Here is a 26040-nt window from a genome sequence, read left to right as displayed (position 1 = left end):
AGTTATTTTATCGATTTCCAGTCTCATCCCTGTTTTATTGGACATATGTCTTTACAATCAATGAGGCTGACTTCTCTTCTCTTCTACAGAAGAACAGGCCTCCAAGAGAGGTGACTGACCCCAGGAAGGGTTTAAAAGAGATGTTTGACCTCATAAAACCCATCATCCATCCCATTTAAAAGACACCTCTGTTTGATCTATTTCTCTTATATCTAGTTTTTTCTGGAACATGATCTGCTGGATTATATTGGATAGTTTTTATTTGAAGGCTACTCTGCCACGTTTTTCTTATTTTATCAAGATTGGCAGCTCACATCTCTGTTAACTGACTGAAAAACCCTTTCATCCTTCAGAGTGCCTTCAAATCACAGAAAATGTGCTCCTAAAACACGACAGTTCGACAATTCGAACAAGTCTGCTGTGTAGTGTGTAGATTCCAAAATATAGATTAACAATATTAAAATATCGATATTCTGACAATACCCGAAGAAAATTATGAAACTTTGCACATTTCTTTTTTGTCTGTGTCCAATGACACGACTAGAAACCAGCATTCTGTGGTTACACACAGCTTTGCCATCCTCTTGCCCTCCTCAGACACCAGGTAATCTCACCGGAGTGAATAATCCTTTTATAGTGATTCTGTACTTCCTTAAACAGGATGGATCGGTTTTGGTTTTTCCAGAGATGTGAAGGATTGGAAACTATAACGCTTGGTCGATCGCACCAGTAAAGCGTCTGTGCTTTCTGTCCAGCAACCTTTGTGGATAAAAATGTTTCTGAGGTCACTGCAGTGGCGGACGACCTTGGAGATAGCGTCTGCTCCCAAAATTCGTGCCAGCGGGATGAACCGGGAGCGACAGCGTTCTTTCCAGAAGTTTTAAATCCGGACGGTTGAGGGTGAAAGCAGCTTTTTGTGATGCCCTTAAAGAAACGCCAGCCAAGGCTGGCCGAGAAGCTCAGTAAGAGAGCAGAATAAAAGTCATCTTTTATGTATTTGGGTCAGTTGAAGCCCACCTTTTCCCCCCTCAGGTGACTAATTTTAAGCCAAAGTTGGCCCTCCTCAATTTAATGACAGAAGTGTCAAAGTCTTGTCAAAGTTGTTTTTGGTGTAAAACATACTTTATAATGAATGTGTGAGATAAATGATGGAAGATAAATGATTTAATGAACTTTATAATTATCAGACACTGTTCTACAGCTCTAATGGGGAAGGAGGATGTATGAGAGAAGAACGCAGAGAGAGGTAGAGAGAGGTAGGAAAGGGAGAGAGAGCGAGAGAGAGAGACAAAGAGAGAGGGAGAGGGTCAGAGAGAGGGTCTGACTGGCTAAGAGGCTTTTCTGGTTCAATTCCTCAGTAACTGTCACAAGCAGTCAGTCAGTCACCTGCAGATGATGGTGTTGAGGGCATCCCAGGCAACTAATCAGTCCCCCGTCTGCCGTAATTTTATCAGATGTGTTGCTTGTTACTGTCACCGTTGACAATATTGCGTCAGTAGTTTGATGGAGCCCAACAAATAGCCGCTTCAAAATCGGAACAGATATAATTTAAAAGGTAACCCGTCTGATTAGTGGAGGTAAGGTCTTAAAGACGAATTAAATCTGCAGCACAAGCAGACACAAGTACAGACGATTGCTCCTCCATTGTCACGCTGCAGTGGTTCGACCTCAGTCTCGTTCACAGCTCTGCCTCCTTTAGCTTTGGAAAAAAAAAATCCCCCACACTTCTGTAATCCTTTAAAGGGGGGGAAAGTGTTCGAGTGTCATCTTGACCCGTCCCTCTCTCCTTCAGTTCCACCGCCTCACTCCTCCCTGACACACGCCCATGTCACCCCACCCCGTCCCGCATTAATGCTTGCAATCCTCTTTGTGGGAGAGTGACGTCTGCTACTGTCAGAAACAGAGTTAAGCTCAACAGGCACCGGAGGGAAGGAGAAGCTCCCCAGATAAACCAGCAGCGCTGCATTCAGGGGCTCTGTTGGGACTGCTGCCACCTAACCAGAGACCTGAAGCGTATTTCCCAGAGGTTGGCTGGTTGACTTGAAAAACACTGCGTACGTCAGCTTCATCGGGTTAGCGAGGAGCACGTCGTCCCCACCTGTAGGCCGTCAGGGGCCTTAAACCTTAAGGATGATGGACGACAGCATGGAATACAACACCGGGCAACCGTTTCAGTCTTAGGAAGCTTTTATTGCCACTGTTTTGACTTTTTATTGATATTCTGGAGAACTTTTTAAACATCTCTGTGGCTTACCGACCTTATAACAGATGGCGAGTCGGCCTCCTCTCCTGTCAGGTGCGTCTGAAGGGTTTTTCTGTGAGCGTGCACCCAGAGCATTAGGTGTCTATGAAATTGTATAGTTGAACAGCAGTTTGAGTGCATCACCTTCAGAAGTCCTTGAAGTGTGCGCGGGAGGGACAGGGAGAGGTGGTGCGGCCTGGTGGAAGGTGTAGCCCTGGATTTCCTGGAGATGGAGGGTCATGGTTATGACCGGTTTGGAGATGGAGAAAGGGACAATTACCAAATCGACTACCGGAGGATTGTGGGAGACACGGAACCGGCACGGCCACGGATCTCCAACAGAGAAGGGGAGCAACCTCACCCCTTTGGGGCGTATGCCCACCCGATGCCACATGGACACGGGCATGAGACCGCGGCCCAGAGATACAGCGCTACACGCATCCAGGCTGGATATGAGCCAGAAAGGTCAGTCCTGTTTCTAGCTGTTTGGCTCATGCTCGGATAGAAGCTCTTAATCCTCAATGTTTTCACTTTCTAGTAACACAGGCTTCTTGCGTCCACAAGCCCATTTGTCTACGTACCTGGGCAACCAACCAAATCCTCTTACCTACTGTACTGCCAGACACATTCCCTTTGTTTCCTTGTCTTCACTCCAATGGTCTTAATGGGATTGGACTTGTGCAAAATAATGTTTTAAAGGGTTTATCCTTATATGACATTGTGCGACCTGCCCACAACCAGTAGAAGTCTTGTATAATAAGCCTCATAAAATAATTTTAAGGAGAACATTATTAAGTGACAGAAAATGGGGAAATGGCTAATTTTTTGCTAGCCTGACACTTGTTGTCTGTGTACTCAGCATGGCAGACTACCTCATCAGTGGTGGCACCGGGTATGTTCCAGAAGACGGCCTGACAGCGCAGCAGCTCTTTTCCATTGGAGATGGACTTACATACAAGTAAGAGACCCTACTGACACATGTCTGCGCACATACCGAGACACACACACGGAGTTACGCAACACGTTCCATTAAATATTTAGTGCTGTCAGTGGTGACGCATCTGCTTGGGTTTTATACGGAGGATTATATTGACTAATGCTCATTTCAAGGATGACTGACTGATGTCCTAGACATTAAAAATGCCGCCTGTGTAAGTGTGTGAGCGCACGCCGCATCCATGCGCCACAGTTGTTAAGTCGCGCAGATGTTCTGCTTCACATTTGCAGCTATAACCACACGATACATGGTGGAGGCTGTTGTGATGTAAATTGTGGACGATAAATTATCGCTCTGCCGTCCTGTGTTTCTCCTCAGCGACTTTCTGATCCTGCCCGGCTTCATAGATTTTACCTCCGATGAAGTGGTGAGTGCCATGGCTGTGCCACAGCTCACCTGACCAGGGTTGTTTGTTTCACTGGCTGTGTTTTTCGGCTTTGCAAACTCTGCTGGGACATTTAATTAATTTCACGGGGGGGTTATTGGGGGATGGCAGGTGTTACAAACAGGAACAACTGCATCTAAATATTCACCCTCTTGTATATTCCATTTGATTTCTATTTGATTCTATCTTATTTTTCTCTGAGTGCTCTTGTTGCTGTTGTTGCACTGTAAATTTCCCCGTGTGGGACAATAAAGGATCTGAATCTGAATCTGAATCTGAATCTCTCAGTGGGTGAATTCAGACAGAGTCACTGCAAGGTGACTTTTTATTTCCAATGAAGTTTTGCCATCTTTAGTCATTTTTTGTTAAATTTACTCTAGTTTTGAGGCTAGGCCTCATATTTGAGAGCCCCCTAGACTCTTTTCTTCCTTTATGACTGTCTGAGAGACATGCATTATTGTTTTTTATAAGGTCATAAAATCTTGTCTTGTTTGCTTCCAAATGCATTTCAATTTGAGGATCTCACCTCTGCATTAACGAGGAAGATAACCCTGAAGACGCCTCTCATTTCGTCTCCCATGGATACAGTGACAGAGTCATCCATGGCCATCGCCATGGCAGTGAGTCGAAGGGCTGCACACAAACATCACAGAATCTGCTTTGCTCCATCAGTTTGATGCCCAGTGGCAGTTTCAAAGGCAGCTCACAACTTTCCTTGGGTTTCTTTTCAGTTGATGGGCGGGATTGGAATAATTCATCACAACTGCACAGCTGAGTTTCAGGCCAATGAAGTGCGCAAGGTCAAGGTAAGAACGTCTGGGTTGGGGGCTTTTTTCTTTTGCAGTACGCAGTGAATGCTTTTGATCTCAATCAAAGCTTTTTGCCCTCGCCAGAAATTCGAGCAGGGCTTCATCACGGACCCAGTGGTGATGAGTCCGCGGCACACGGTCGGTGACGTGTTCGAAGCAAAAATACGTCACGGCTTCTCTGGGATCCCCGTGACAGAAACGGGCAAAATGGGCAGCAAGCTGGTCGGCATAGTGACGTCCAGAGACATAGACTTTCTGTCTGAGAAGGACCATGACAGACCTCTGGAGGAGGTGGGAGTGTAGCAGACACATCCATATGCTACAAATGTATTATAATTCAGCAGAGAGATCAGTTGTTAGATGAATGAATAAAAATGTGTACTTATATCTTCTTGATTCAGGCAATGACAAAAAGGGAAGATTTGGTTGTTGCGCCTGCTGGAGTGACACTGAAAGAAGCAAATGATATACTGCAGCGGAGCAAGAAAGGTAAATCTGCTAAGTCCTTTGTGCTTCTGGAGAGGAAGTCTGTTCGGAACATTGACTCCTATTGACCTTTAACTAATTTTGATCCTCTGACTCCCTCAAGGTAAGCTCCCTATCGTGAATGACAGTGATGAGCTGGTGGCCATAATTGCCCGGACTGACTTGAAGAAGAACAGGGATTATCCTCTGGCTTCCAAGGACTCCCGCAAACAACTGCTTTGTGGAGCTGCTATCGGTACAAGGGAGGACGACAAATACAGGCTGGACCTACTGGTGCAGGCTGGGGTGGACGTGGTCGTCCTGGTGGGTTTGTTGGCATTTACACCAAGTAAAGACTAAACATCTAATACAACTAGAGAATTTTATTGTTTTTTTTTTTTTGAAGGACTCCTCCCAAGGAAACTCTGTGTATCAAATCAACACGATAAACTACATCAAGCAGAAATATCCTGAACTCCAGGTGGTTGGTGGAAACGGTAACAGCCTGTTCATGCCTCGCCATCACGCTCAAACGCCCCGCTCCCACGCTGATTTTTTGTGCGTTTGTCTCCCTCTAGTGGTCACAGCCGCCCAGGCAAAAAACCTCATAGACGCTGGCGTGGACGCTCTGAGGGTGGGCATGGGTTGTGGCTCCATCTGCATCACCCAGGAAGGTAGAGTAAAGGGTAAACTAATTACAGGTTCATTTGCATCACTTAAAATCAGGTATGAACCGTAGTTTGTAGCTGACCAAAACTAATGTGCAGTGATGGCATGCGGACGGCCCCAAGGTACATCGGTGTACAAGGTTGCAGAGTATGCGCGACGATTTGGGGTGCCAGTAATCGCCGATGGGGGGATTCAGACCGTTGGGCACGTGGTAAAGGCTCTGGCCCTGGGGGCATCTACAGGTACGACAATATTGTGATCATCTGAGTGTTTGTAATCACCCAGTTTCTCCCTTCTTTGAGACATGTCTTCCTTGTTGTCTCCACCAAGTCATGATGGGGTCCTTGCTCGCCGCGACCACTGAAGCTCCGGGGGAATACTTTTTTTCTGATGGAGTGCGTCTGAAAAAGTACAGAGGGATGGGCTCCTTGGATGCCATGGAAAAAAATAATAGCCAGAAGCGCTATTTCAGGTGGAATGTCCTTTCAGTGGTAACAATTCATAGAATATCACCATCACAGAAAAATGAATACATTTTCTATGTGGTTCCAGTGAGGGGGATCGGGTTAAGGTGGCCCAGGGCGTGTCAGGATCAGTACAGGACAAGGGCTCCATACACAAGTTTGTCCCATACCTCATCGCTGGGATCCAGCACGGCTGTCAGGACATCGGGGCCAAGAGTTTGTCCATTTTACGGTAAATGCAGATTTGCACTCGTTTGTTCAAGGGCTCACATCTGAACATTCTTCTGACTCTGGTGAGCTGTGCCTAACAGGTCCATGATGTACTCAGGAGAGCTCAAATTCGAGAAGCGAACCATGTCTGCTCAGATGGAGGGAGGAGTCCACGGCCTGCACTCGTAAGTCTGACCACACGCTGCACCGACCGACTCCACCACTGAGACGTCTTCTGATGTGTCTCCCCCGTCATCTCTAATTACAAAGAGCTTAAATATTTCAATGAGCGATGCTTCCTTTGTGATTATGACACTTTAAAAGTTATACATATTTTCAAATAAACCCATTACTGTCAAACGGAATGAAATTTGCAGATGCATCAAATTTCTCTTCTCTTCCTCTTTTCTCACCCATGCTATCATGTTAGATACTCTTTTGTGCCATGTAAGTACATCCCAGGGTTGTTATCACAGCTCCATCTCATTCTTTCATCTGTTCGTCTTCATCCCAATTTGCTGTTGCCCCAGTAAAATGAGCAGATTGTGGGGAAATGGCTGAAATGTGTCTGCTTTTCTTCCATGCGCCCAGTTATGAAAAGCGGCTTTACTGAGGCAAAAGGAAGAGGAAACAGTCGATCAGGAGGACCCAACATCCCGACCCCGGCAGTCCTGAGCAGATGCACCGGCAGCATGTGACAGCAGCCCAGACAGGAAGTGTGGGAGAGATCTCAGGAAACCTTTAAACTGATCATGAAAGTTCAGAGAAGAACCAAAGAGCTCATGTTCCGTTATTATTAATAAAATAATAATAATTATTTTTAAATAAAGAAGAAGAGAACTCGAGATATCTCTTGAGAGAGAGTGAAAGCAGACTCCAGAAGTATAGATATTTTCTGATAAGGTGAATGTGTGTAAATCTCTCTGAGCCGAATGGAAGCATAAATGATTCTATACAGCATAATACACAACCTTCTTCCTCTCTTTTCAAAACAGAGTGAATCTAAGTCAGGAGGAAATAGAGGTTTATTTTTTTCTTATTTGATCTAATCAACCGTATTTTAAAGTGACAAGAAAGGTTTGTTTGGATTATTCCATAAATCCTTCGTCACAATAAGAATAATCATGCTGTCCGGAAACGTCCTGATCAGCTGCCGTTGCATTTTGCATTATTATTATTCCCACGGACTGTACATAATGGAGCGAGTTATTTGAGATTATTGGACAGTGGGTTTTCGAATTTTAATGTTAATAGAGCGTTTGAGATAGTTAATTGCATTATATTACATGATTTTATTTAGATTTGCAATGAAAACTGTTAAAAAGCTTCAAATTTGACAGCTCATTTTATGAAAGGAACTCAGTGTCTTGCACACAGTTTTGAAATTAAATGAGAGCTTCCTAAAAATGTGTTTGAAATTGTTTTTCCCTGTACAGACAAAAAGAAATCTTATTTATTGTAAGCAGTATTGCATTACGACCATTTCTCCAATGCATTTTGATGAACATGATAAACATTTATGGCAAAACACCAGAAATATATGAAGCAAAAAGTGTTATTGATGATCTTTTTGGTCCTTTTTAATCACATCTGCAATAATATTCATTATCCTCCATCAATCATCCAGTAGTGTTTAGAAGCCATTTCATCTCTTATCAAAGATTTTTTTGTAGGTCTGAATCCTGGGCTATGGTCTATCCTCTGATTCAACAAAAATCTTGGGGGAAGACAAGTGTTACATATGATCACGCACAATACTAGCCAGTATCATTAAAATGTGTGGCAATCGTTGCAACAAATAGGAGATCAAGATGTTTCAGAGGCCTGAAAAGTAAGAGAAACTCTATATGATGATTTTCCTCTTGTTTATTGCAACACACCAAAGTATCATGCAATCTCGTGAAGAAAACTCAACATGTCCAAATGCTAAGCACACAATCTAGCGGAATATCAATGTGCTCCACTGTCATAAATTGTAATATAAATAAATTACATTTTCCTCATTATGACCATAACCAGCAGGAGTCCAGAGGGGTTAGGTCCTTTCTGAATTCACAGCCATCTGCAAATAGACTAACTGCTGTTTGGATCCATGTTGTTTACTTACTATTGAAAAACAAACAAACAAATAAAGTCTTTAATATTACATTTAGAATCAAACAAAAACTCTACAAAACCTTTTACATAATGTTAAAACTCACTCTAAAGATAACCTCTGAATGATTCACAAGATTCAAATTTACACTGGCTTATAAATTAGAATAGTAACAACACGAATATCATTAGTGCGTAAAAAAGTTACAGAGATCAGCTTTACTTCTGTCTAACTCGGGCACTCGAGCGTTCATCTTCTGAGACACGCTACAACTCAATCGTGTCACTGCACACACTAAAAGCGTCAATTTGTTTGCACACATTGACGAACTCTGCCTGTACAGCCAGATCCCATTCGAGCTGTTTGCTTTCACTCAGGTGTTTGGTCTCTGCCAGCCTGCAAGATCCTCGACTGTCCTGGGAGGCTAAGCTAAGGGTTCTGTAACGCCTGTGGTGAGACAGGTGAGGGATCGCTCTCGGGATGCTGCTTTGGGCAAAGTTTTGACCTCTGTTGGCCCAGGAATGCGATCGCAGCTTTTTCGTCTCCTTGGGGTTGCCGCATAAACCCTGAGTTGAGCCAGAGACACTTGCTTTCCAGTCCCATTCCACTGGGGATGTCTGTGGTCTGACCTGAGGTGTCAAAGAAGAATGTGGATGGGAGGGCCTTGAAGTGGAGAGGACGTTCTCTTGATCCACATCTCCGCAGGATGAGGTACGGTATAGTGCACCTTCAACAGAGCTCAGCCCTTGTTTTGCCTTTTCCTGGCCCGGAGAAGTTAAAGACTGACTGGAAGAAGCGTAGAACATTCTTGGCATCCCAAATATACTTGGAGAAAAAATAGATTCACTAAACAGTGCCTGGTCAATGCTGCGAGACAGGTTTATGGGAGTTGGGGGTCTTAGATCAATAGTAGAATCGGTGTCCAGTTGTAGGCTGTCCTGTGATGAAAGCCGAGGCAGAACCGTATTTTGAAGCTTGTGTGGTGGGCTTGTTGGTGTAGGTAGAGGTAGGATTGTGGTTTGGTTTTGGCTGGTCTTAGCGACACAGTCTAGTGCATTTTCAGGAGAATCTGTCATCGAGAAAAGAGGAAGAGCCTCTGAATGTCTTTTAAATGTTGCGTCACAGTTGTCTAGGACTTCCTGCTTATTCCAGGAATCCTGCGTGAAGGCAACGGGGGAATTTGCAGCTCCTTGGGGTGGCAGAGTAAGCCCTTGTGGCGGCAAGCTGCAGGAGAGGCGTGACCAAGATCCTGGCCTAGAATGACTTAGAGACCTAATGGACACCTTGTTGTGACAGAACAGAGGGTGTGTACCGATCAGAGACAAACCTAGACACACTCCAACTTCACAGAGCCTGCAGCCTATGTGGAAGCCCCACCAGGGCCAGGGGTTGAACCCATATCCCTCAACCCCTCCCAGTCCAAGAGCATGCAAGATGCTGTACACTTGGAGACCTCCACAGCCTAACAAACACAGTGAGGCTCCTACCCCTGCTCCTGCTGCCCTGTCCCAGTCCTCTAACTTGGCAAAGGGGCATCTTGCATCTCTTACCAATTCAGGAGATCCTCCACTCTCTCCACTGTCATTCAGTCTGTAGACGTGTTTAGTGTTAACTTTTACTAAACAATAAAAGGTAAGATAGGAGCATGCGAGGACGATGGTGAGGCATACAAAGATGGCTTGCGGGACTAGCAGGATCACAGTGGGAAGGCTATGGAAGAGCTCCAGTATCCCAACACAACCGAGAGAGGCCGCAAACTGCAGCAGCGCCATGCACAGCAACGGGCAAGGCTTCGGCAGTATTGAGAATGAGGTGGAATTAGCAAGGTGCAGTGGAAGATACATGCGTGAGCGTAAGGAAAGGAGCAAGATGGCTAAGGAGAATGCAGCGATCAAACAGGGAAAGGGGAGCTCTAACAGCAGCAAAGAAAACAGGGGGGAGAGCCGGTCTTGGTGACTATAAGCATCATAAATCAAACTAAAAGCTTGGATCCCTGCAAATGCAGCAAGGAAAAAGTGCAGCAGGATGAAGTAAGGTATTCCTGATGGACACCGCAGTGGCAGACCTAACAAGCAGACAACAGAGATTAGGCAAAACGCAGAGAAGACAGAGCCCAGACCGTAGATGTGTGCTTCCCAGGCAAAGCCCCAAGTGGCCAGGGCAGAGTTCCAGTCTGAATACAAAGGGACAAATAGGGCACTGCTGAAAGCCAAAGGGGGTTGCAGGGACCCGCTGGACGTTACATTGTCTGGGTATGGAGAAGTCCAGGACTGGTTCAGTGTTCTGCATGGTGTGCCAGATGTTTGCATGTTCCTGTCAAACAAGACCATGGCGCTGTTGCTGGAGACATGGAGGTCATTGTCTTTAATGTCCTCTGTAAAGCAAACACAAGAGAGTGACAGTTATCCTTTGCCTATCTTTCTCCTTTTTTTTTTTTTTACAGAGAAAAGAGAAAATAAAGCTGGTATAAAATTTTGTACTTGTGCTAACATTTAGCATGTTAGCTCAATCGGCTGGCACTACACATAGAATACAGTCTGCTGCAAAGGAAGCTTTGGAAAAACATTATATTACATATGTGATTGTAGCAATTAGATGATTATTCATTGAAAATTTAGTCAACAAATTCGAATAATCGAATTTAATTCTATGTTTTTTTTTAAATGAAACAGAGAGTAGAGAATCCACATGAAGGCCATCCATAATAAATGAGAGCAGGCTTGTAACTGGGAATGTTTAACTGGGTCACAGAAAAAGCATTGACATGAGAGAGAGAGAGAGAGAGAGTGAAGGAGAGAGAGAAAGTATTGACCTTTCTATCTCTCACTATATCTGTTTATTGTAATTATTCTATGTGCCAGAAAAAAACATCGATATGTATCGATACTATAGTATTCAAATCATTAATATGGCAGAGTTACATTATGGATCATATTGCTATATCTGCCTGTGACTTATTATATCAAATATTCTCCAAATACAGCTCAGGATTCGACAGTTAGAGGCACCACAATCAGGAACCTACTAATTACATGCATTTGCGATGTGTCCTATTTCTGCTCCTGCTGAATTAATCACATCAGTGCAGAAATAAACATCAAGCAACATCACTGGGGGGGGGCACAAAAACATCTCCAGACATTTCACATTATGTCCAGAAGGACCGGCTGTATTCAAGTTCCACAAGGTGAACATTGAGAGGGGTAAACATCTTGCACTCATGTCCCTCTTGTTCCCTGTTTGTGGACACAACGCATCATTTGCTTTGACAAGTGCGTGTGGTCATGTGGCTCTGTTTGCACAGCTAATAATGCATGTGGAACACTGTGCTCTGTTTGCTCAGGACGGGGCCAAAATGAAGGTTTGGGAAGTGTGATGGAAAGATTCTTTTGAAATTTGAGACATTTTAAGTCGTAAATGAGGGGGATATCTTTTAATGTCACAATGCTAATTTTTGAGTGATTTTAAATCAAAGCCAGGATCTTACCTGTGTCTTTTTCCACTGTGACAGTCCCAGACTGTGTCCTCCCCTCACTGCCAATAAAAGGACTTGTGGTCCAACTGCCACTGTCTGTTGGAGTGGGGTGTCCCATGTTCCATTCAGGTCCAGGAGGCACCAATAGAGTGGTTTTCTGGTCTAAATAAAGTGAAGGTTGGTGCACATTCCTGCTTGGCATCGACTGGGTTACTATTGTTGATAGCTCCTGGACAGTTGGAGTCTGTCTTCTCCTCTTGGAAGAAAGTTCTTCTGTAAATTTTTCTGCAGAAGTCTCTGTGGGTCTGGATACTTTTGTTCCTTTGTCATCTGGATCCAAGAGCGACACCTCTGTGCCCTCTGGTAAATCAGCATACTCGCCGATCACGCCCTGTCTGTGCGACTCCTCTGATGATGAGAGAGGCCAACTCAAAGGTTGACCCGGGAAGGCAACATTTTTAGTTGCAGCCATCGGTCCTCCTTGCTCTGGCTGGGCTCTTTCCGTGACATTCTCTTCGGTAACAATTGCCACATGGAGCAGATTCAAGGAGAAAAAGACAACATAGAGGTTCCGCATGGCGATCACAAAGTCACATGCCATAAATTTGAAAAAGTGTTGTCCAATCACATGATGCCAGATCGCTAACCGTGGTCATTTCTCATGATTAACACATCTGAAAGAGAGAGAACAGTAAATCCCATTCAGAACATACTCACTCATTAAAGCACTGACACAAACCCACATCCTCCAAGCCCTCTTACCTCTTTAATAGCCTTCTCTGCCGCAGCCTCTGTAACCACATATGCTGCCGGGTCGCTGCATGTCTGCAGTCTCTCTCAGCGTAGCACTGTGTCCTCACATCGTCACTGCGCTTCTCCCCATCACACAGTCGACACATGGGACAGTCCCCACCTCCATGAGACAACCCTCCACCCCCAGCCCCGCACCCTACTGCTGCCCTCATCTGATAGTAACTTTGATTGTTTGTGTGCGCCCTTCCTCTAACTTTGAGGCAATCGCCGAATGGTTGTCATGGTTTCGAACATGCTCCTCACTTCCACTACGCATTGATGGGATATCTAATAGGAGAGCAGACCAGAGTGGAAGAGAAAAAACGTAAGACTATGGCGCACACATCACCCGAGAGGCCCTGCATCCAACTAACCACTGATCAATACATGTTATTGAATGTAATTTACAACAGCTTTCTCAATAGCCATCACTTAAACATTAACATGAACATGTGATGATAGAGCAAAATCCTTCTATTTACTAGCATAGCTTTAAATAGCACACATGCATAATGTATTGTTTCTGTGCTTCCCTAAGTGTATAAAGTCTATATGCTTCAAAGCAAGTATTTGCTAACCCTGACCTAGATGCCATATAGCGGGTGCTAATTCCTGCTATAGAGTCTTGTGGCCTACTTCAGTCCCCAAGCATGGTGCTAAAATAGACACTGATCCACAAACCTGACTGTCCCAATTTATTAAGCACAGTCAGACCTACATGATTCTTGTGTTTGCTGTATATGAATGTCTGCAAAGTTCCATTTCCTGCTACATCATAATCCATAGTATTCTAAAAGCAAGGATTTGAAAATTATTGTTGGAAAAATTTGAGTTTCAGACCCTCTAAAAGCAGAATGATACAGGAGAACAGATCATTTAGGCGATCAGGCATTGGTGAAGACAGGAACTTTCCAAGGGGTGTGGGTTATGCTGTTCCCTGATGAGGACACAGGAAAGCACTAACCGAGCCGTAACTAAAGGGACTGGAAAGAAACAATGACAGGCCAAACATATGAGCTCACACAGAGACATGGCCAAATTATTGCCGCCTAACAATTGCTTTCGCAACTAGTTTCTGTTTAGATAAGTCATCCTGCAATGAGATAAGTCAGCAGGGACTGGTGTCTAGCTGGGAATGGCCACTCAGGGCATGATACAGAAACAAAGCTGCACAAGCAAAGAGGATAAAAACAATCCACAGTCTTCATTAGGATAAAGGTTTGAATAAGGTTACTGCCCATGCAGCACAATGAATTCTAGATACACAAGGCATAGAATTTGAGACCATTTTATCCTTACTGTATGTCACATTTATGATAAGGATAATAGAAATAATAATTGTTATTCTTAGGTAAGACAATACCATTAAGGCCTCACTTTAATGGTTTAGCTGTAATACTGACTGTTTCTGGTAGGGAGCATCAGTGCACAGAGCAACTGAAGCTATGGAAGGAAAATAAATGCAAAGAGGAAGATAAGGTTAGGATAGGGTTAGAAATAAAAAATCAGTTTGAGAAAACAGAGAAACAAGTTGTAATATTCAGGGAACAGGTACTCGGATAAAGTAAATATCTGAGCAATAAAGCAATAATAATTGCACCGAAATGGATAGAGGAGCGTCAGATAGCTGGGCAGCCCTCACAAGCATACAAGCAATGAACTCTTGCAGGAAAAATATGATTTTTGATGTGCATAATGTGATATATAAAATCAAAAACAGAGGGATGCAGTGTGTTTTGGTTCCTACTCATGTAGGGATTCAATGGAATGATAATGTGGATATTTCAGCTAAACAGTCACTAAGATATTTCTTGGTGGATGTTCAAGTCTAGTTAAGCAAAACAGAAGGGAAAGCACTTACGTAGACCCACATACAAAGAGTGTAGCAAGAGTATTGTGAGTTACAAGGCACAGACAGACACTTATACGCATTAAAAAGATAGTTTGGGAGGGAGGGAGGCTTGGACAGAACTGTAGGGAAGAGACAGTATAAATACAGCTGAGAATATAAACCTGGCAAGCATGCAACTGAGAATAGTGAATCTCAATTGGAACATGATGATGGACAGGGGAAGCTATGGGGGAGAAGAACATTGAAGACAACAGTGGAGAGGGTAAAACAGTGTGCTTTAGAAAATCAACTTAAAGTACAGGTGAACGAAATTTTGAGGCATGCATTTCAGTTTCTACAGAACAACATTAATCGGAAGAATCTATTACTATACAACCTATCTAGTACTATACTGCCTGTTTACTCTGGCGTCGTGAATCCAGCTCACTAGGGGGCGGTAATGCTCCCTGAAATGGGTAGCAAACTGCCACAAAACAGCAAAGAAGAAGAATGATGACAGCCAGATTCTCAGCAAACAGAAGTGTCGGTACAGCTTGTTGACAGATAGTTTTGTTTAAACAAGGTGAAATTTGCTACTTTGTTAGTTGAAAAAATCTGCCAGATTCATCCCAGCATCTTTTTCCGTAGGTAAGTAGGTTAAATCCTACATTCAGGGGAAGAGGGTAAAGTTTACACAAGCCGACCTTTGCGTCCGACCGATATCTGTTCTCAGTGTTCTCATTCATTCAAAGTTTGACAAGATTTTTGCGCAAGTCTAATCCACGACTCATTATTTTCGTTATTTTGTGATATTTAGTGTTGTCTTCTTTTTTTCCTACAGTATATTAATACAAACTCAAACGACCCCCCTCCAGCTGTTCTAATATTCAGACAATAAAATTGTAATTATTTGATTTTCTCGTTTTCCGGTTTTTGATCAATTTCTCCTGTCTGTCCTTGTTTCCAGTTTTCTTGACTGCGGGACACTGTTGTCTCTTGGCGTCCAAAGCCTGTTGTGTCTTGACCCCTCTTGGAGGTCCTACTCGGCAGCTATGTTGTGTAGGACAGTGCAGAGCATTGGCGTTAATGCCCATCGCCTAAGTAAGAATGTCACTTTATATCTTACGGAAGCCTCCCCAGTCCCAGTACTTCAGAATGAAACATCACAGAATCACAAACCGCTGATGCTGATGCTTCCTTGGCTGGGTTCACGTCCACAGACTGTGGACAAGTACTGTCAGATCTACTTTCGGACAGGGTTTGATGTGCTTGTAGTTGAGAGTGAGGTAAGAACTACACCAGCTAACGTTTGCTTAGATTACCTTGTATTAATGATTTAAGTTTTCAGGCCATTTGGATATTCTTGGAAGTTGAAATATATTTTGAACAACGATGTACACTTGTAAGGGTTTAATAAGTCTCCTGACCTGAACTGTAAATAAAATTGCTGACATTTACAAAGCCTGACATGAAAATGAGAAAATCTTGTTTGTTTTGCACAAGGTGCAAGACTTCCTGTGGCCTCGCTGGGGTCTCGATCGTGGAAAGAGTTTGTTAGATTTGCTCCACACTGAACGCTTCATCTCCCGCCCCCTCATCATCCATGCCTTCTCTATTGGTGCCTTCACATTTGCTCAGCTGCTGGTGCACGTGGCTCAGGACACACAGAAATATCAGCCCCTCATACAGAGGATCAAAGGTCAAGTATATGACAGCATGGTGGTGGGCACCCTGGAGACGATGGCGGCAGGTCAGCATTAATGTTTATTGCGCTCATACTATTTATTATGTTTTTAATGCCATCTCACACAGGCTGGATCTGCATTTGTATGTTTTCATCAACCATTCCTCATCTTTGCACAGGTCTTGGGAAAACTTTATTTCCAAACTTGGAAACCCTGGTAAAACACGCAAGTCTGACATACTTTAGCTTATTCAAAAGCCAGACAGTGGACCACTTCGAAAAGGGCATCGATGTGTTTTGGAACACTCCAGTGACTGCGCCCGTGCTGCTGTTCTTCTGTGAGAATGATTTGATGAGTAACGCACAAATGACAGAAGAACTGATCAGTCACTGGAGGAAACGTGGAATGGATGTGACTGCGAAGAAGTGGGAGGATTCGACGCATGCGAGTCACCTCAAGAGGCACCCACAGGAATATCTGAGCCATGTAGACAGGTTCCTGTGCTCACTCCAGCTCAGCCCTCTGAAGGCCAAGCTCTAATATCTTTTCAAACATGGCTTATTTTCTCCTTGAAACATGATTTATGAAGATTTATTTCGGTGTAATCTGAATAAGTTGCATGGGATTTGATTTTAACTAATCATAATATTCTCTGATTACTAGATGAGATGGTGTGATATGCTAATAATTTTATGTCTGCGAAGGAATGTACGAAACGAAAGCAAATGGGAAAAGCAGGGCAGGAGGTGTCTCCATGTCTCTGGTGCCTCAGCTTTAACAATAACAAGTGTGCTTGAATGTGGAAACTGTTTCTCCTAACCTAAAGCACATCACGATGCCGACCTTGGTATATTTTGCACGGCTTTTATCTTGCACCTGCTCAAAAAACTGCCTGGTGTCAGCGGGTCTGTGATGAGATGGGTTCTCTCTGCAGGATAGTGCCTCCTGCCAGACCATTAAAAACTGCTCAGGAACCACCCAAGGAGATACTTCCAGGCGTCCCTGTGAGGTTGTAGCTCAGTCACTGCTTATCTCACAATGTCTGGTTAGAAGGATGCATGATACCTCAAACTGGATGACGGTCATCTTCTTGATCATACCCACGAGTCTGTTACTAAGTTTTTATTTCTATAAGACAAGCTCCAAATTAATGTGGGGTAGATCAAAGTACCTGAATTACAGGGCTCCAAGGTCTGAGGACTTTGTACTGTATCTGATCTGATTATCAGTTTTATTCAATTATTTATACTCAACAATGACTGATTATAATTGTTCCCTGGCATGAATGTTGTGGATCAATAATAAATACAGTATATTTCAACTAGTTTCAAATTACTTAAAAAAAACTCACGCTAAAGCAGGTCAAATAAGATAACGTTTCTCCAAGTGTGTATTTTATTTTACATACCATAATTTGTTGCGTAAATGCCACAGTGTAAGACATTAATCGTTTAATGTTTTAATTAATGCTACATTATATAAATTCTTGAACCTATATGCCATTTGCAACTACATACATGTATAAATACTGTTCTTTCTGAAGCTTTTTGAAATAAATATAAAGCCCTCTGGGGCTTTTCAGGGTGAATGTAAGTGTGTTGTGATTTTATTTTATTGATCTTACGTGATTAGCCTGACCAGTTGTTACTCTTCACTTTCCACTGCATTGACTGATACTATTGCATATTCCAATATGCAAGTTAGATTATAAGAATATGCAGTTATTCATTTTATTTCTAGGTTATTGCTTTTTTGTCAGTTCCATAATTTAAATGTAAATATCTATTCACTAAATAGATCAAAATGTGTGCATAGAACTGGCGTAATTGTTCACAATATTGAAAATACACAAAGTGACAACAAATAAACTTCCTGGTCACGAGGCAGCGATAATGGGTAATCACAAGATACTTCCGGTTCCGTTTAGATTTCCAAGATGGCGGCCCACATATGTAAACATGCGATGTGATCTGGAGTGTAGTCATTCTTTAAATTAACATTTCATATGTTAATTTGATGGACTCATATCATTAAACGGACTGGCTTCGGATTCAAGTGTTATACTTAGTTTAGGCTCCACTAAGTAATTGTTGATTACGTCATTAGTGGCTGTCGTTAGCATTAGCATGGCAGCAGACATGTCAGAACATACCGTGTTTGTTAGCCGCCTCCCAACTACAGCCTCGAATGAACGCTTAGAGGAAATATTCTCTGAAATTGGTCCGGTAAAACAGTGCTTCGTGGTCAACGAAAAAGGTGAGCTTGTGTGTTTCACTCCATAATTAGACAATTTACAGATTTGTTAGTAGTGCAGCCAAAAACACGTGTTACCATTATTTCATTCATCAACCAGGCACACAAAAATGTCGTGGATTTGGTTATGTTACTTATTCAATGACGGAAGATGTACAACGAGCCATGAAAGAAATAAAAGAATACGATGGACAGAAGATTACACTATGTGTGTCAAAGAAGAAAATGCACGAGAAAAAGAAACCGGGTGTGTATGTATGAAGTCATATTCTAGATAGCTTGTACTACACATCTAACGGTACTGTTTCTGTTTCTGCTTAAAGCTCTGGATACGGAAAAGAAGAAAAATGAACATGCACCCAAAGGCATCAGGAAAAACGTTCTCAAAGCGAGGCTCATCATCAGGAATCTCAGTTTTCAGGTGCAGTGAGCTACATGGGTATAGAAACCGGTAGAAGCAGAGGACACTTTAATAAATGAGACTCTCTTGTATTGACAGTGTTCAGAGAATGATCTGAAGCAAGTTTGTACCACATTTGGACCGATTCTTGAGGCTAAAATTCCTCTAAAGCCTGGTGAATAAAAGTTTGATCTTGCAAAAAGCATACACTCCACATGATAACCATCACGTGACCTATATTTGTGACTTAATGTTTTTGTATTCTAGATGGGAAGATGCGAGGTTTTGCATTTGTCCAGTTTAAAAACATGTCCAGTGCGGCGAAAGCGCTGAATGCCCTCAACTTGAAGGAAATCAAAGGTCAGATCGAAATGATGTTTGTGATTGTCATTTAATTTTAATATACATATTTGGAATCGAATTCTTTTCATTCATAGGTCGGCAGGTTGCAGTTGACTGGGCTGTGCCAAAGGACCGGTATGTTGCTACACAGTCATCTTCAAGTGCAGGTAACCTTAAAATAATAGACAAAGAACCATGATATGGCATTATGATTTTTTTTTTTTTTTAGTAATTATACTGTTTTGTTTACAAATTAGAAAAGAAAAACACTTTGGAAGAAGCTCCACATCAGTCTAATGCCACGACTGTCACTGAAGATGATAACAAAGATGAAGAAATGGCATCAGCAGGACCTCCAAAGAAAAAGTGAACCTCAGCTTTGCTGTATAGGGTCTGTTGTTACGCATGTAAAATGGTTACATTTTTAAAGTCTTGCAAAAAAACTCTTTTTACAGAGTTTTGTCTAAACCAGCCACACGGCAGGAAGTGGAATCTCCATCGGACGATGAAGCCTCTCATGAGGAGGAAGATGACACCGAGGAAGATGATGTGTCCCTGGACGATGATGATGAAGATGACGATGATGACGATGACGAAGACAGTGAAGATGATGATGATGACAAAGATAGTGATGATGATGACAAAGATAGTGATGATGACGATGATGACGTTGACGAGGGCAATGATGAGAAAGATAAATCGGGTAAAATTCATGCCATAAATTTATGCCAATTTAAAAATATTTTCATCCATACTGTAGTTAAAACATGATCTTCTGTGACATGTTCATCTGTAGCTCAAAAGAAGACCGTGAAAAAAGATTTGCCATCGGATGTGAAAGAGGGCAGAACCATTTTCATCAGGTGTGTGATTCTTTTAAATACTGATCTGTTACTGATAAAAGTGGGTAAAGCACAATTGTGCATTTTAGTTGTGATGTAACAGCTGTGGACACATTTCCTAATCTGTTTTTCCATTGTTGATTTAATTCATTTCTGTTCAAGGAACCTGTCTTTTGACACAGAGGAGGAGGATCTTGAGAAGGTTCTCCTGCAGTTTGGAGAACTTAAATATGTAAAGATTGTTATGCAGCCAGAAACGGAACATTCAAAAGGTCAGTTGGTCACAGCGGACTGAAACACATTGCTTTCTGACTGATGGGTTTTCTTGGTGCTCTTTTTCCAGGTTGTGCATTTGCCCAGTTCAAAAGCAAAGAGTCCGCTGACCAGTGCATAGCTGCAGCACAAGATGAATCAGAGGTAATCAATTTAATGTCCTTACCAAGCTTTTTTGGCATGTTTCTGCACATTAAATGTTTTGTCCTGTGATGCAGTGCGGTGGGATTCGTGTAGATGGCCGAAAGCTGTTTATTGTGACAGCAGTCAGCAAAGAAGATGCTGTCAAGATGAAAGTAAACAAAGTGAAAGTGGAAACTGGCACCAGAAACCTATACCTGGCACGAGAAGGCTGTGAGTCCACACTTTTAATTCTTCTTTTTCACCACCTTCTTTATCATATCAGCCTTAAACTGTAACATAATGGGTATTTCGCAGTGATCCGTGCTGGAACTAAGGCTGCAGAGGGGGTGTCCGAAACAGACATGATCAAAAGAACCAGAGTACGTCTAGATAATTTTTTAAAAGACCAATGATCATGATCATCACGTCTTGCACTCGTCATTACTTTGATAACTCTTGTATTGATACTTATTTGTTCACTTTAGTTTGAAGAGCTAAAGAGGGCCAAGCTCCGGGACTTAAACGTGTACGTCTCAAAGACTCGCCTGTGTATCCATAACTTGCCAAAGTCTGTGGACAGTAAAAAACTCAAAGCTCTGTGTCTGCAAGCTGTTAAAGGGAACAAAGGAGTCTTCGTTAATGAGGTTAGGAAAAAAATATCACATTTATTTTGGTTGAGAAATTGGCCACATGTCCGGTAGGGGGTGCTGTTTTCAACCGATTTCCGCTGCATGTGACGTTTGTGCTTTTAGAGCCGGGTGATGTATGACAAAAAGCCACTGAAGGGTCAGGTGATGGGGCAGTCTTTAGGTTACGGATTTGTGCAGTTTAAGGAACACGAACACGCTCTTGGTGCACTTCGTTACCTTAACAACAACCCTAACATCTTTGGTCCAAACAAGGTAAACTTTTACAATACATCAAAGACGTAAAATCATTATCAGCATTATAACTTAGAGTTTAAAAAAAACTTTTTTTATTTTGAAACTAATTGCTTTATTGTTACCATGCAGAGGCCAATTGTTGAATTCTCCTTGGAGGATTCAAGAAAACTCAAAATTAAAGAACTGAGGCAACAAAAATACAAAGTATGTTTGAATTCATTCACACACCCAGTTTCCTAATGATGCTGATTTTCTCCCCACTCTCAAATGGAAGTTGACTTTGTCTTGTTTTTTTTAAAAAGGAAACCTTGAAAGGAGCCTCTCAATCCCAGATGACTAGAGAAAAAAAGAGTCCTGGGACAGACATTAACATACAGGAATCATCAGAGCTGCATAGTCGGGGGAAAAGTGTAAAGGATCCATCTGTACAGATGAGTAAGCGCCTCAGATTTGCTTTTAGATGTAACACATACTACACATGCAACTGTACTAAAATCTAATATGAAAAAAACAGTTCTTAGACTTTACTTTAGAATCAAACTAATTTTCAGTTTCCTCTTTTCTGTTCTTCCAGCTGCTCCTCGTGGCCAGACACCAAATAAAAGCCATTTGGGATTCGTGACCAACCCAGAAGTGGAGCACATAGAATTGCAGAACGGCAAGAAGCGGAGGAAGGTCCTTGCATTTCCTTCCCACCGAGGACCAAAGATCAGGTACAGTTTTGGCAGGTCACATTGTGTATTTAACCTCTGTGGCAGAGCTTTTGGATGCTAAGCCAGGGGCAGCGTTTTATGATTTGTTTGATTTGAGTTTCCAATTTTCTAAGCAAAATCTGTTTTGCTATTGAGGAATCCTAACACCATCCTAAAACTATTTTGCCTCTTGCTTGTTTTAACTTGGCAGAAAATTGCCTACTACCTTGTCCCATAATTGTATAACTGCATACATTTCTTACTTTGTGTATGTTACATTTTAAACTTAACCTCAGTAAAACTTTGCATCTTCTTTTTTAGCAATGCTCATTTGCTCACACTATTTATTATTTATTTATCTATTTGTTTATTATTGCAGAATGCGTGATCGAGGAAAGCAGAAGGTTCCCCCTCCCAAGAAAACCAGACCGGGAATGAGCAGAAAAGCACAGAAAATGCAACAGATGGAAAAACCCAGACAGCTACAAAAGCAGGTGAGGGCTCTCAGCCTCCGTGTGGCTTTCTGAGATTTATTCTTCTTCCTAAATTTACCGTCAGAAAGTAAAAGGGGGAGTTGCTTAAATTTGCATAGAGTCGTATAAAGGTTGGTGATGTAGTAGTTTGAGTGCCAGAAAAGCAGTCACCCTAAGCCCCACCCTTAACCCTGACAGCAAATGAACATCCGAAAAAGTGACTAATCTCAGAACATGACACAGTACGTGCGTTTACATGCACACAAGGAAACTGAATTCCTGCACTAGTTTGGTGACGTAGAATGCATGTGGGCTCAGCACATGCTTATAGTTCACAGACCATTAAGTGGGAGATTTTGACTTTGTGGGATTTTGTTTTTATCTCCCCACACACACACACAAAAAAAATCGGTATTGAACAGATTTGATGGTCCTGTGTAATCTCAGACAAAAAGAATACAAAAAGAATGCTTCAGCGTCACTATGCACAGCGCCATGACACTTTCCCCCCACACACACACACAGTCAAAGATTTTGGTCAAGTTTAATATTTATGATTGTGGGCGCCAACTGTTTTGGATAAATCTTAACACACGTCAGACCACAGATTAATTTTATAGGATAATCTTGCAAGACTCCACCCATAATCCTGCAAATTGCCTTTTAGACATACAATCCAGTTGAATAAATCAGGCATGCTGATGTAGCAACAAGTGATTGGTGAATGTGAGTGAGATGTAAAGTAAAAGTTAAGGTCAAGGAGCATAAAAAAGCAGCAACTTTCTCGCCTGTAACATGTCCACACGTAAACTTGCACCCGATAAGTTTTAGCTTGCAAGTTTGTGGACGCGCAGCTTCCTACACAGTTAATACCGCTGCCAATCAACTGTTCAGAATCATCTTTTCCCAGAAAAAGATGACCACGTAGGAAAAATACCGAGCAACATTGTAAAGTTTAATAAGATAAGTGGGAGAATTTCCTCACCGAAGACCAGAATCTACCAACAGCCCCGTTTATTCCTCATTGTCCGTTTATTCCGCTGTATTTGGGGGTGCTTTATCACCTCTGCTCACCCGCTGTGTTTAATTAATTCTTTTTAGGTAAAAACGGCAAAGAAGCCTTTCAAAAACCGGAATGGGGATCATTTTGAAAGCCTGGTGTCGCAGTACAAGAAGAAACTGATGGCGTCCAGTGACAAGGGCAGCAACATGAAGAGGAACAAGTGGTTTGATAGTTTGTGAAGTGCAAGTGTGCGTTTGTATGTCTGTGTCTGTGTGTGTGTGAGCGCGTGTGGGTGTGAGTGAGGGTCCCCCATCCGCTGACAGCCCATGTTTTTTCAAAGTCCAAGCGTCGTGGGTGTCAGATTTGTTTGTACAACTCCTACCATCCCCTTAACTCAACTGGCCCCGTTCCAACTGTTTTCATTTATTATTTTGTTTTTAAAACAGCCACAATAAAAGACATCCGGAAGATGTGAACTGGTGTCTCATCTGTTACATCGGCAGAAAGTTGTGTGTGTGAGATCAGTTATCAGGAATCTGGATAAACAGTCAGTATTTCCAAACCCTGATGTGTCTCTGCATGTCAGCACACAAACGGCAGGAAATTGGTCCTTATTTGCATATTCAATCCAGTCTGTTCAAAAAAATAGTCAACAGTATAAAAATAAACAAAGTGTTGCAATTTTTTGAGGGGAGAGATGACATCGAGGCGTGCCCAAAGTGGGTCTATCCCGCGTGTCCTTGGTCACGTACAAACACACCTGGTAACCCTGGCAAGTTTCTTTGTTGGTCATTGCAATATTTACTTCAGCTGCTGTCCTGGAAGAGTTGAAATTGTGTTTAGGTGCATTTAGGTGTACACACCGGCATATTTCTAGATATTTTTATTTTATTTTTTAACCATTTTTCTGTCGGCGCGGCTGCAGCGATACAGAAAAGCCTTTCTGTGCCGCCCGCTTCTCGCACAAGGTTTTGGGTGTTTTTCTACAAACTATGTTTCAAAATACACTTTCAAGAGTAGATAAATAAATGCATTAACTGCGTAAAATGTACAAGTGTAAGATAATATACAGATGGCATCACGGAGGAAGACGTGGCAGGAAATCCTCCAAAAAGGGGGGAAAACCAGCCATGACTCCCAAACACTGGTCCGTTTTCTAACATCTCTCCAGAAGATCCAGATTTTTCTGCAGCAGCTTGAGGAACTCCTTCACCCTCATCAGAGCCTCAAGGGACACGGTGTGATTGAAGATGTTCCTCCTCGGCCGCACTTTGGGCTGCTGCTCTTGGCAGTTGCCCTCCCTCCAGTGATTGAGGTAACCCGCCAGAGAGGAGATTTCGGTCTTGATCTGCGAGACGCCGCCGAAGCGGTCCGAAATCAGGTTGTTGTAACTCTCCAGGGAGGCCACAACAGAGGCGGATCCCTCCACCTTGTCGGTGTCGACGCGGAGGCCGTGATCCTGCGGTGAAAAGGCCAGTGTTAGTGACACGGGTGCCGATAACCAATCAAGGAAGAGCGAAGATTGTGAAACAAATGGCGGGTTACCGGGAAATGCTTGTCTATCCGGGCCACCAGCCCTTGGGCCTTCCAGGTCACCTTTGACTTCATCTTCTCCACGTCCATTGCATCCAGTGCACCAGGCAGGGCCACGCACAAGCTCAGCGGCAGCAGGGCCAGCACAAGGGCCAGAATGTGATCCATGTCGGCACCTTTTTGTCCAGGTGTTGCTCCTGAAAGCTTCCTGGAAGAGTAACAAAGTCAGCCACATGGTTCACGCATTTCCTTCGCTCACTGGCCATTTCACCATCGTCCCATATCCTTCAGCTTATCACCTCCTGGTCATTTTATTTATTTATTTTTAAAACTTTCTTGCAGTTGTACTGATGTCTGCAGCATTGGGAAATTCCCACAGGGAAATCTGCATCCAGACTCAAATGCAAACTCCCAGCTGATATGTGCAACAATCTCTCACCTGCCACTAACATCTTGTACGATAACAGCCAGTATTTCAAGAACAAACATGCACCGACAAAAGCAAACCCCCCCCGAGAAAAAAAAAAAGGGCGCTGACCTTACCTTAGTGGCGTTCGAGCGTGTGCCACTGGTAGGCTCCATCAGGGTGTCTTATAGTGGAGGGCTGTTGACTCATCTCTTACTCACCTCTCTCGCTCTACGCCCACACCCGCCCCCTCGCCTACCTCTCCATGTCACACCCCTAAAAGCCCTGAAAGGGTCCGATCATAAGGGAATTATATAGCTGACCTGTTTGAGTGGGGCTTAATCAAAATTCGGAGTATTCTCCGGCTGTGAGCTGATCGGAAGCATCAGTGGATTAATATCCCAGTCCAACCCCCCACCCCCCCTTCCGGTTCAAACAGTCTGATTGAACAAGTGTTGACCAGCACACACCATATATGTCACATCCTGTGCTGAGGACGACCTCGACGTTGCCAAATTTGGTCTGATGCCTTTAAAAGTTATGTGTATCTCTGTTGAAATAGGGGAAATTGCCCAGCAAGATAAAACACACCTGTGTGTGTTTTATGGCAGAAAAATCGATGCTGATGTTTTATAATAAGTGGGAAAAAGCAAACAAACACATGATTTTCCTGGGTTTCCGGGTAACATTTAGCTAT

At 42.9% G+C, this 26040-nt stretch overlaps 5 protein-coding genes across 10 annotated transcripts; 3 read left to right on the top strand and 2 right to left on the bottom strand.

Annotated features, from left to right (window-relative positions):
* The first annotated feature begins 1161 nt into the window (after positions 1-1161).
* Positions 1162-7799, top strand: impdh1a (IMP (inosine 5'-monophosphate) dehydrogenase 1a). Of its 3 annotated transcripts, none has more exons than XM_057051763.1 (16): positions 1162-2707; positions 3102-3200; positions 3558-3606; positions 4143-4244; positions 4356-4430; positions 4518-4724; positions 4835-4922; positions 5023-5222; positions 5305-5395; positions 5477-5584; positions 5666-5809; positions 5898-6039; positions 6120-6263; positions 6343-6426; positions 6672-6688; positions 6833-7799. In XM_057051763.1, exons 1-16 carry the CDS (start codon positions 2472-2474, stop codon positions 6937-6939), a joined length of 1893 nt encoding a protein of 630 aa, XP_056907743.1. In that variant the 5' UTR covers positions 1162-2471; the 3' UTR covers positions 6940-7799. The 3 variants fall into 3 exon arrangements, with proteins under 3 accessions (XP_056907743.1, XP_056907744.1, XP_056907745.1); XM_057051764.1 differs by having other exon boundaries at positions 1163-2707; positions 5477-5572; XM_057051765.1 differs by lacking the exon at positions 6672-6688 and having other exon boundaries at positions 1163-2707; positions 5477-5572.
* Positions 7800-8089: 290 nt separating this feature from the next.
* Positions 8090-12732, bottom strand: prrt4a (proline rich transmembrane protein 4a). Its single transcript, XM_057051760.1, has 3 exons — positions 12574-12732; positions 11824-12485; positions 8090-10710 (listed from the first exon to the last, which is right to left on the bottom strand). Exons 2-3 carry the CDS (start codon positions 12410-12412, stop codon positions 8603-8605), a joined length of 2697 nt encoding a protein of 898 aa, XP_056907740.1. The 5' UTR covers positions 12413-12485; positions 12574-12732; the 3' UTR covers positions 8090-8602.
* si:dkey-5i3.5 (uncharacterized protein LOC565091 homolog) lies at positions 8907-17707 on the top strand. Of its 2 annotated transcripts, none has more exons than XM_057051766.1 (4): positions 8907-9047; positions 15402-15720; positions 15938-16184; positions 16298-17707. In XM_057051766.1, the coding sequence occupies exons 1-4, from the start codon at positions 9043-9045 to the stop codon at positions 16657-16659; spliced, it is 933 nt and encodes a 310-aa protein (XP_056907746.1). In that variant the 5' UTR covers positions 8907-9042; the 3' UTR covers positions 16660-17707. The 2 variants fall into 2 exon arrangements, with proteins under 2 accessions (XP_056907746.1, XP_056907747.1); XM_057051767.1 differs by lacking the exon at positions 8907-9047 and adding an exon at positions 14725-15082.
* Positions 17708-18033: 326 nt separating this feature from the next.
* On the top strand, positions 18034-23880 carry rbm28 (RNA binding motif protein 28). 2 transcript variants are annotated; one of them, XM_057051762.1, is made up of 20 exons: positions 18034-18375; positions 18473-18619; positions 18696-18793; positions 18872-18947; positions 19040-19132; positions 19210-19281; positions 19372-19480; positions 19570-19817; positions 19911-19977; positions 20119-20228; positions 20300-20373; positions 20448-20583; positions 20668-20732; positions 20838-20996; positions 21105-21254; positions 21366-21440; positions 21539-21671; positions 21811-21949; positions 22308-22419; positions 23503-23880. In XM_057051762.1, exons 1-20 carry the CDS (start codon positions 18246-18248, stop codon positions 23641-23643), a joined length of 2334 nt encoding a protein of 777 aa, XP_056907742.1. In that variant the 5' UTR covers positions 18034-18245; the 3' UTR covers positions 23644-23880. The 2 variants fall into 2 exon arrangements, with proteins under 2 accessions (XP_056907742.1, XP_056907741.1); XM_057051761.1 differs by having other exon boundaries at positions 22308-22422.
* LOC130536113 (leptin) lies at positions 23808-25744 on the bottom strand. Of its 2 annotated transcripts, none has more exons than XM_057051768.1 (3): positions 25476-25744; positions 24950-25145; positions 23808-24863 (listed from the first exon to the last, which is right to left on the bottom strand). In XM_057051768.1, the coding sequence occupies exons 1-3, from the start codon at positions 25517-25519 to the stop codon at positions 24561-24563; spliced, it is 543 nt and encodes a 180-aa protein (XP_056907748.1). In that variant the 5' UTR covers positions 25520-25744; the 3' UTR covers positions 23808-24560. The 2 variants fall into 2 exon arrangements, with proteins under 2 accessions (XP_056907748.1, XP_056907749.1); XM_057051769.1 differs by having other exon boundaries at positions 25481-25719.
* Between the last annotated feature and the right edge of the window lie 296 nt (positions 25745-26040).

This window comes from Takifugu flavidus, chromosome 13 (assembly GCF_003711565.1).
Source record: "Takifugu flavidus isolate HTHZ2018 chromosome 13, ASM371156v2, whole genome shotgun sequence".
Taxonomy (NCBI): Eukaryota; Metazoa; Chordata; class Actinopteri; order Tetraodontiformes; family Tetraodontidae; genus Takifugu; species Takifugu flavidus.
The sequence above is the reverse complement of the archived record's forward strand: the minus strand, read 5'-3'. Positions and strand labels throughout refer to the sequence as shown.

Excerpts from the sequence above, each read along its gene's own strand:
- impdh1a (XM_057051763.1), top strand. The coding sequence starts at position 2,472 with ATGGAGGGTCATGGTTATGACCGGTTTGGAGATGGAGAAAGGGACAAT. Across the intron at positions 3,607-4,142 it reads ATTTTACCTCCGATGAAGTG|GATCTCACCTCTGCATTAAC; the intron begins GTGAGTGCCATG and ends TTTCAATTTGAG. Across the intron at positions 4,923-5,022 it reads ACTGCAGCGGAGCAAGAAAG|GTAAGCTCCCTATCGTGAAT; the intron begins GTAAATCTGCTA and ends GACTCCCTCAAG.
- si:dkey-5i3.5 (XM_057051766.1), top strand. Across the intron at positions 15,721-15,937 it reads TGCTTGTAGTTGAGAGTGAG|GTGCAAGACTTCCTGTGGCC; the intron begins GTAAGAACTACA and ends GTTTTGCACAAG. Across the intron at positions 16,185-16,297 it reads CCTGGAGACGATGGCGGCAG|GTCTTGGGAAAACTTTATTT; the intron begins GTCAGCATTAAT and ends ATCTTTGCACAG.
- prrt4a (XM_057051760.1), bottom strand. The coding sequence starts at position 12,412 with ATGGCATGTGACTTTGTGATCGCCATGCGGAACCTCTATGTTGTCTTT. Across the intron at positions 10,711-11,823 it reads CACAGTGGAAAAAGACACAG|AGGACATTAAAGACAATGAC; the intron begins GTAAGATCCTGG and ends TTTGCTTTACAG.
- rbm28 (XM_057051761.1), top strand. The coding sequence starts at position 18,246 with ATGGCAGCAGACATGTCAGAACATACCGTGTTTGTTAGCCGCCTCCCA. Across the intron at positions 19,978-20,118 it reads GGCAGAACCATTTTCATCAG|GAACCTGTCTTTTGACACAG; the intron begins GTGTGTGATTCT and ends TTTCTGTTCAAG. Across the intron at positions 20,733-20,837 it reads ACATGATCAAAAGAACCAGA|TTTGAAGAGCTAAAGAGGGC; the intron begins GTACGTCTAGAT and ends TGTTCACTTTAG.
- LOC130536113 (XM_057051768.1), bottom strand. The coding sequence starts at position 25,519 with ATGGAGCCTACCAGTGGCACACGCTCGAACGCCACTAAGGTAAG. Across the intron at positions 25,146-25,475 it reads TCGAACGCCACTAAGGTAAG|GAAGCTTTCAGGAGCAACAC; the intron begins GTCAGCGCCCTT and ends TTACTCTTCCAG. Across the intron at positions 24,864-24,949 it reads GGATAGACAAGCATTTCCCG|GATCACGGCCTCCGCGTCGA; the intron begins GTAACCCGCCAT and ends TTTTCACCGCAG.